The sequence below is a fragment of the Pholcus phalangioides genome, unplaced genomic scaffold, assembly GCF_987345545.1.
Source record: "Pholcus phalangioides strain wild (caught in Gottingen) unplaced genomic scaffold, Ppha-v1.0 ptg000009l_1, whole genome shotgun sequence".
In the NCBI taxonomy this organism is placed as follows: Eukaryota; Metazoa; Arthropoda; class Arachnida; order Araneae; family Pholcidae; genus Pholcus; species Pholcus phalangioides.
The window spans coordinates 55595448-55605312 of record NW_028301602.1 but is presented as its reverse complement, the minus strand read 5'-3'; the positions used below and the strand labels follow the sequence as shown (position 1 = coordinate 55605312).

Below are 9865 nucleotides of genomic sequence, written 5' to 3'. Positions count from 1 at the left end.
ATTTACTTTACTTTAAATTTACTTTAATATTTTTAATACATATCTCATTTCTGGATTGACCATAACACCCCTCCCCTGCTTACGTACGCAAGAGCATAAATTTAATAATTGTTATTTCACTAACGAAATGGATACTTTCCCAATCAAACAGCCTCTCAAAAAGAATGTATTTAATGCGAAAACCAAGTTGAGGACACTTTTCAAGAGCAAAATTACTTCCCTCTGCATACATTAAAATATATATAACACTGATTTACCACAGCTAGATAATTTTCATTCAAGTTCTAATGTTGTGAGAATGTAAAACTAATTTGAGATGTCTGTTGTTTTATGTTAGAAAACTTATCTTTGAGCAAACTTTCTAAGATGAGAGTGACTTTTCAGGAATGAAAATAAACCTAAACCCATGACATAAAGTACCACTGTATATGAAAGTGTTTGAGAACCTCAACTTTCATTTGACATATCGTACAGAAGATGAATATACAAAATCTCACAGAAGATAGAAACATGGGAATTGTGTGCAACAATAGAGCAAACATAACGAGAGAACTGATCCTAACAAAATTCTCCATTGTTTAAAAAACTCTTGTTTGTTTCCATAAGGGAAAAGGTCTCTGCTTCTATCGCAAGATATATCAAATATATTTGGCTCTGTAAAAGCAAAAATGGAATGAAGGACTAGTTCAAAACAAACAAAAAAGCACTTTTTATTGTTATTATAATCTCATTAAAGAATAATGGGGGAAAAATTCAGGGCAGATATGTTTTTTAAATAAGTCATACAATAATAAATACAATGATATAATCGTGTCATATTTTCAATGAAAAAGAAAGAAAATTTGCATATTGCACATCAATGTTGAAAATGAAAAACGTTTTTTTCTTCTAAATTCCGAAAACAATAAGAGATTTTTTTTTTAAATGATGAAAATGTAATGATCTGAAAGGTAACAAAATAAAATTATTCAAATTTTGATTGTGTTGAGCAATTTCCTTTCCTCTGGGTGAAGGGTTGTTTTTTATTCCAATATTTCCGCCCTTTCTCTAAATTTTTAAACAATAAGTTTCAGCAGAACCAGATTTCTCTAATAAGAGAGAAAAACTGTGATCAAAACTTTAAAGAAAAATTATCAGATGCTTATACACTGAAGATGAATTGTTTTTATCAAATAAGATGTTCAACAAATTTATATTCAATCTGGTATAACTTTAAATATTTTATAAGGAATATAGTCTATCTAAATACATATGTACACACAGGTACTTGATGAATCCAATTTAGACCAAAGATTAACATGTAAATAGGGATTAGAACAAACACATGACATGCCTAATTTCCTTATGATTTTCAATATAGAATTACATTTGTTCATATAACAAGATAGAAAAATAATGATAAAATGCAAAAAGTCACAAAAAATGAACTTCCATGAAAAAAAAATGTATTTTGTGAAGCATAATGTTATAAATGCATGAACAACTAAGAAAAAGTTTTAATGAAACTAGATGATGAGAAAACATGTCTTAAAACTGAAAATATAAAGTAAGAATGTTAAGTTAAAAAACAAAGACTCAAAGTCTAGTTGAAGTTAAATGTAAAACGTAGTATCTGAAACATTATGTACATATGATAGACATTAGAAAAAATAGTGGTAATATGTTTTTTTTTCAAAGGCACTATACTTGCAGAAAAATTCAATCTGTCCTCTTTCAAAAATTTCAGGATACTGAGACATAATTCAATTTGCACTGATACAATTCAATTCGAACCATGCACTATATTAAAGTTAAAAAAAGATGACAAGTTTGTTTACGATGAAAAGTAACGAAATAAACAAGATTGTAAAAACGAAAGCAGCAAAGCAAATTTGATTTTTACTCCCAATTCACTCTAAGAAAAAATGCTAATAAATTGACTTCAATATTTCATGCATGAAAATTTACACTAAAATCAATTTACTACAAATATTTCAATTAGAATTATTTTAATTTATGAATCTATTCAAACCAAACTTTGCAAAAATTAAAAAAAAAAAACCTTCTCATAAATTCTCATAAATTGTTATAAAATATCTGAATAATAATTGTGCGAGAGTTATTTCACATTCATTAATGTGAAAACAAATTAATCCCAATTTATTTCTATTGATTTTATGATTTAAAAACATAAAAATAAGGATTATCATAACAATAAATGCAGTGGATCTTGTTTAATGCATCGTCAACAAAACTGTACAATATAAATGTATGAAAAATTCTTGAACAGGAAATATTTGGATGTGGGGGAAGAAAATTTGAAATTGAGAAACGAGACTTCTCGGGTAAGAAAACGTCTTAAGCACACACTTTTCAAACAAGATCTACTGTATGTATAGCGTCAACATTTGTTACTGTAAAATATGTTTAAAAAAGTATGGAAGTTGAAAAAAATTTGTGATTAAATGCATTTATGATTTAAAATAAAGATAAATAGACTGTACAATAATTTCATTAGATGTTAATAGATAAACAGTTAACACTCAATATATTTTTCAAACTCATATCATGCAACCAACACAATCGTAATGATCATTTTCAAATAAATTTAAGCTCAATCATTTTTTGATAACAGAACATTTGATTATATATATCTCACTCAAGGTTAATCTACTCATGTTCTGTACAAATCTCATTAAATACAATATTTTAATTCTTTAAGCTACATAATATTTAAAAAAGCAATCCAAAAATACATTTTTTTCCCACAAGAACTTGAAAAAACCTCTTGCACACTAGATTTCATCATTCAAGTTAAGCTTAAAAAAGCAGTCCTTAAAAAAGTTTTGGTTACAAAAAAAATGAAAAATAACAAAAACACAACAATTAAAAAGTTTGGCAATCAGCACAACTTGTGAAAAATGCACTAACAGTGTACAGAAAATTTAAAATAAATTTCCCCTTCTATGGAGATCCATATCCCTGATATTCATCAGGCATTTTGTTCCCGTATTTTGCCTTCCTTATGGCAGCAAGTTTTTCTCTAGCAACTTCAAGTTCCCTTTCTTTCTTAAGAATTTCTTCCCTGGCAACTATTTCCTGAGCGATTCCACCGACCATCCTCTTATTAATGACCAGACTTCTTTCTTCATCATGTTCAATGGCTTGCTGAGCTGCTTTAACAAGATTGTCAGTGGCTCTCTTTACAGCATTGCCAGCAGCCTGAAGACAGGGGGTGGAAAATGTAAATTTGATTTTTGTAGCAGGAAAAATTATTTTTATAGCAGCATTTATATATCAGTTTTGTAGCACTTTAAAATGTTTGCAGTAAATAAACACACAGTTTCTATACACATATATGCAGTAGCGTACACAGGATGACTTTTCACTTTGAAAAACAGTGTTATCTCAGCTCAAAAGAAGGCCCCCCTCCCCAAGGCACAAAATACACAGAGATTTCCTCAAGAAATAATTGTTTTAATTTTTAAATCAAAAAATTTTGAGACACTTCTTAATATATATATTTTTATATTCTCTACAATATCAACAAAATTAGAAGCTTTTAACATAGAGACATTTTAACTTATGGTATTTCAGATTTCAAAAATAATTTGAAAATGAGTGTTTTTAGATTTAGCTTGTAGACCAATCACTAATTGAAAAAAAAACATCACTACAGGAGAGGCTTGAAACACTCATTAGAAAACAATTATTTTTCTTGTTTTTGCCACTGATGCAAGTTGTACTTTTGTTCTCTTCAGTTTCAAGCATTTTTAAACATTTGATCTTGCTTCTTTTACTAGAATTTACCCATTTCATATTTAAAATAGCAAGTGTTTCTTTTTGAGTTCGCTTTTGATCATTACCTTAGTTTGATTCCACATACTTTGAGATGACTTCTTTTGCTGGGTCATTCTTAGAATATTTATTAGAAATTCTGAGAAATCTAATAGAGTGATTAAACTACAGACTTAAATAATTTTTAACTTAAACTATAGTAATTTAAACTATTAGAATTAAATTATTTTTAATTTAAACTAGAGAAATAAAAACTATAGAATAATGGTTAAACTATTAGAAATTTAATAGAATGATTCTATTTTTACAAAAAAATCGATCCGAGTATATCTGTTTTCACTCCCTACTTTTCACTGAAACTTTTTTTGACCCTTTTCTGATTTCATTACTTTTCCGAGATTTTATCACTTTTCCATGATCGTAGATACCCTAACTTTACAGACAGCTTTTGGGTTGCAACTCCTGATGGTGAAAACAGATTCGTCCTTGCAGTTTTTCCAGTGTGATAATACGTTCTTTCGTGAACTTTTCCATTCTGCTAAAATATACACAAGTGGTTTGTCACATACAGCCAGTGGGGGAAATTGATGCAATTTATACATTATATGACAAAATAATTAACGTAAGGAACACATAAATCCAAGGAATACTTTTTTTCGTAAAAAGATTTTTTTTTCTCCATTGTTCTGCGGATGAGCGGCACTTTGCATAGTTTTACCCTACTTTATACGTTGTTGGAAGCCTGGCGCAGAATCCTAGGGCGGGGGCCCTCAAGATAATTCTATTTGTGCTCTAAGAAATCAAAATGCGAGGAGGATATATGATTAAATTATCAAAAAAATCAGTTTCTATTGTGATGCAACTTCAAAGTTCTTTTAAGGGAAAATTTTGTTTTTGGCGAAAGAATTGAAGAATTTCAGCGTTTATGTAGCAAAATATAGCAAACTGCCAGAAATTGTAGCAAAATGTAACAGACGTCAGAAATTGTAGCAATTGTAGCAGATTTTCCACTCCCATTGAAGAGTTTATAATAATTCTAAATACACCGCATGTAAAACATCACATTTTCTTCAGCAGTGTATTAAACAAATATATTTATAATTTTTAAAAAAAATTTACCTGAAGACGTTCCATGCTCTTTGAGTCTGGGTCAGCCTTGACTTTGCATGCAACAAGGAGCTGAGCTGTTGAGCTTGCAACTTGCTTTGCAGAAGAAATCAATTTTTCTTCTGTTGCATGTCCTTGGACTAGTGCATTTGCCGCTTCAACAAGGCTGTGAGTTGCAGCAGCTACCAACCTAGCCTGGAAAAAAAATGCAATACATATTTTTAAAATGCAAGGAAAAATACCCCCTTAATAGCAAAATAAAACACCTATTTTCATTCACAACCAACCAATAAAAAAAAAACCAGACCTAATAAACAATTAGTTTATTTTTCTATTCACCTGTGAGTGTAGTTCCACACGAGTAAACCAAACTACAAGCCAAAGTTTTCTGAAAATGCACCAACTTGCAAAGCATAAACTGTATTGGACTAATGAGTATTAAATGGGGGGGGGGGGGCATTCAACACTTAAAAAGTCGAGCATTTTTGAACTGCGTATTGCATGTTCTTTTAAGAATAACTCCTTGCATTCTGTACAGAATGAAGTTCACAGTACTTTGCTCAGCTGCTATGGTGGTCGAGTGGTCATACTGACGGACTCACATTGCAAGGACCTAGGTTCGAACCCCACCGTTGCAATAGTGGTGGTCGGCTTAAGTTGGTTTTCTGTTGTTCCCAACTTTGAGGCAAGCCGATCACTCAGTCGAAAAGTCTCACCACAGAGAGCAAGAGGCCTAGAACAATACAATTAATCAATCATTACACTTCACTCATAGTTAGATTAGAAAACTTGATGGCAAATGGAAGCACTACACGCAACGAGCATTACACAGAAACAAAACTTCACATCAGGTTCACTACATATACACACACATTCCAACATGTACCAATCGTTAGAAGTTCCGCATAAGAATATGAATGAGGTGCATGTCTGGTTCAGCAGCAGCACTACTTTGCTCATTGATTTTTATAAGTACATAGAAAAATACCTTTTTTACGGGTGTGAAATCAATCAGCAAGTTCTCTATTATTTTTGTGAGATGAGATCTCCATGATATGAAATTAATTGGTTCCTGAAAGTTATTTTAAATCTAGTTACCGCTATACATATTCCAGTATAAATTATAACACTGCACAAACAAGAACTTGACAAATCCCAGGCGTCAGGTTGCCACGGCAACTAAGAAATAGATATTGGCACATAAAATTTTCTGTAAGTGATTACTAGCTAGACAAACAAAATACACTTGTCTCCTAAAACATTTGGTTGGCACCTAGATTTTTTTTCTCGATTTGTCAAGTCCTGGAAAAAAACTTCCTATTGAAAAAATCCAGACTGGATTACCAAAAATCATCCACAAATCCGTTTATCCTCTTAAAGAGAGGAACCAGACTACACAGGAAAGCAAATCATAAAATATAAAATAAAATCAACTTACAGCAGATATCAGGCCTTCAGACCACTGGCCATCATCTGATGTGTAAACTGGTGTTGCACCCACCTTCATTAAAATGATAAAATATTAAATTTTCCAATAAACCTCACTTTTAAACTATATATGAAACATGATTCCAAGTGAATATATATATATTACCTTTCCTGCAGCAACCAATTCTCGCTGTGCTGCAGATGCAGCCCTGACTAATATAGCCGTAGCAGAGGTGATACTCTTAGCAGCTTCCAAAATCATTTCGTCAAAGTTTAGTGATTCATCTGTCTCCTAGAAAAAAAAGAAAGTAAAGTATATATGATCAAATTTCAAGCATACAACGTGTCTGTATAAAATTTTCAAAAAGTATTCACAACTCACAAAAACTTGCTAAACTTAGGAAAATAAAATCTAAAAATTGAAATGACTGAGATTTGACAAAAGAATAAAAAAGCAATCAAGTAAGCTCCTTCATAATTTATAATTTATCAAATTAATTTTAAAATTACCATATTTCTATACGTTTATTAGTTTAAAAATAAAATTTTGAATAATTTCATATTTTAAGAAACAAAACGTGTTTGAATGTTTGGTTGATGCACATGCAGAATGTAAACTTGCTATGAATCATAACTCTTTAAAAGCAAACAGTCATATCTAAAATAAGATTTAAAAAAAAAACAGGTAAATTAATATAGAAACATACATTTTTTTCCCCCTCCACAAAACTGAAGTCCATGATTCATGCATGCAAAATGTACGGCAATAAACAAATAAACTCAGTATTATGGCTGGATGATCTTTTTCCAACTGAAATAACTAGAGAAAGTTTGGAACTCCTGACAGTTTTACTAATGAAATAATCGAAAAAACCACTTCACAACACCAACGGCTATTATAAATTTTGACCAATCATTCACTTCTTTGGAGTTGTTTGTCCCCCAGCTACCAGTATATGTCTGATTCTTGGTTGACCATGACAGCAGCAACCAAGAATATCAAACATATCTGGCAGATGTGGCTATGCTTCATGAGAATCAATCTAACATCAGTGCATTATTTAACGCCGATTTCAATTTGGCACAAATTTCCTAAACTGAACTTTCAGCGTAGCTTGCTAAGTAAAAAAAGAGAAAACATTCTGGAATACGATTAAAGCACATTGACAAATTTGGTCCTTTTTATTACATGCTGAAATATATGTATATATATTAACACTAGAATGACAGAAAGCGGTCATTTTGGCCGCAACACGAAAAATTACAAAAATGCAATCGCAAAACATGAAATATTTTTCTTTACCAAAACTTTTCAAAACAACATCCATTCAGTCTCTTTGACGTATTTTTTTATTAACTCTCATTCATTTACAAACTTTTTGGCATTTTCGACAAAATATCTTGTTATGACAAAGACTAAATTTATTTTTTTACCACCATAAAATGAGTTTTAATCATGATTTTTTGGAGCTCTTTTAATTTATGGCTTCATTTTTAGATTTCCTCTGCTTACTAATAATGTGGGATCTGATATGGTTTCAAAATCAGCAGCCGACAAGTGTTTCAGTTCATTTTCCTCAGACTATTCAACAGCTAGCAACATGGCATTACATTGCAAAAGTTGTCAATTGGATTTAATCTTCTCATTAGGTTATGAATTATCATTAAATTATGAGCATATGATCTCATACTACAATTTTGATATAAAAAATAGTAGTAGATATTGGAAGTGTATTATATTTTAAGCATATAGTAGAAAGTTTTTTTTCATATAGTAGAAAAAATTTCCTGGTAAAACCGAAAAAATAAAGACGCTCTTGATCATGTGAATGTCCTTTTTTTACTTCGCCCCCCCCCCCAAAGAACACAAAACTCTTGATACTTATACCAATTCAAAAAAAAAAAGCAGAGAAATTCATAGCGATACCATATTGATTAAATAACGTTTACAGACAACCTTTTTCATAGGTACAGCTTTGAATCGTACAAAATATAAAAACCACCAAAATACATGATAAAATATTTTTCCTTCCAATATTTGTGTGTTTACAAAAGAAAAAAAAAATCTATTTCAGGTTTTTTTTGTAATCATATTAGTACAATCTATCTCTAGCAGTCAAGACGACCGCTATCGTTATTCTACGCAGAACTTCATTTTGCCAGTAGCTAAGAAACCTAGAATATTAATATTCTAGGAAATCAAAAGTCCCAAAAAATGAGAAAAGTAATGAAATTTCAATATTCTGAGATTAACCCTTTAGGTGTAATTGCATTTAAAAATAGCTTTACAGTCAAAATGACAGCATCCATTGCTCTAGCGTTAAATCATGATTATGGAAGCAAGCAAAATATTTCTTGATAACTAACCTGAATGCTACGTCGTGGCCTAAGATTTGCCAGTTTCTTCGCAGCAGCATCTATAGTATTTGCAGCACCTAGAAGTTCTGTTTCTGCTATTACTGTTGGGTCATCTGGATCAACCCAATCAGAACCTATAAGATGTGGATAAAAATACAAATAAGTTAATAAAAAAGTCAAGAAAAACAGTCCAGTCAAAGAGAAACAGCCAACATCTAACTTTACATACCATCACAACCCCATACCATCACAGTCAACACTAAACTATTTCAACTAATTTATTTCAATTGTTGCCATAAAAAATCTAATAATTTCAAATTCATACCTTTCAGGGCTTCAGCACACGAAACAACTTCAGATACTGATGTTGCAATAGTTCGTGACATGTCCCCAAGTTGATGTTTACCTTCTGCAGTAGGCTTCTGCACAACCTGCGATAAAACAAAACAAACTAGCTAAGACTTCAAATAATTCTTAGAAAACTTCTAGCATAGTTTGATAACACAGTTTTAATCAGATCATCATATTAAACAGAGCACACTGGAGTTCCAATCAAGTAAAATACTTGCATGTAAAACCATTTGAAGCAGCTCTCTGTAATGCAATGCACATTCTCTGCCTGCATTGAGAGTTCTTAGTCTTGTATCAATGGTCTCTGCTGCATTTGCAGCTCCCTAAAATAATTTAAAAGCAAATCAGAATTTCAAATGAAAATGATTTTGTAGTGATAAAAGCTTTATTAAGGTTACTTTGCAGGTAACTTTAAAGAGAATAAATTAGTTAATACCTTGGATATCATGAGCAGATCAAATATTGCTTTCCTTCCCATGTTTACAGCGACTATTATGTCATCTTGCCTGCAACTATTACCAGCAGCAACCGTTTTGGTAGTGGCTATAGTGACAGGTTTTGTTGCTCGCAAAAGCTCTTCCGGAGAAGCTGTTCTTGCTGGAGGTTCTGATGAATCATATGCCTATGAAAATAATAGAAATAATAATGAATGCTTGGACTTTGATTATACACTGAAGAGCCAAAAAAAACTGGTACACATGCCTAATATTGTGTAGGCCCCCCCGCGAGCACGCAGAAGTGCCGCAACACGACGTGGCATGGACTCGACTAATGTCTGAAGTAGTGCTGAAGGTAATTGACACCATGAATCCTGCAGGGCTGTCCATAAATCCGTAGGAGTAAG

The 9865-nt window shown here is 31.5% G+C and overlaps 1 protein-coding gene across 2 annotated transcripts in view; it reads right to left on the bottom strand.

Annotated features, from left to right (window-relative positions):
- Positions 1–694: 694 nt before the first annotated feature.
- The window catches only part of rhea (Talin_middle and talin-RS domain-containing protein rhea), a 184581-nt gene continuing 175410 nt past the window's right edge, over positions 695–9865 (bottom strand). For both annotated transcript variants that reach the window (XM_089236565.1, XM_089236566.1), the window contains exons 53-60: positions 9458–9643; positions 9240–9344; positions 8996–9101; positions 8680–8804; positions 6479–6604; positions 6323–6385; positions 4897–5079; positions 695–3201 (exon numbers count right to left, since the gene is read on the bottom strand). In XM_089236565.1, coding sequence (XP_089092691.1) covers positions 2944–3201; positions 4897–5079; positions 6323–6385; positions 6479–6604; positions 8680–8804; positions 8996–9101; positions 9240–9344; positions 9458–9643 — 1152 coding nt within the window. In that variant the 3' untranslated portion in view covers positions 695–2943. The remainder of the gene's footprint in view (positions 3202–4896; positions 5080–6322; positions 6386–6478; positions 6605–8679; positions 8805–8995; positions 9102–9239; positions 9345–9457; positions 9644–9865) is intronic.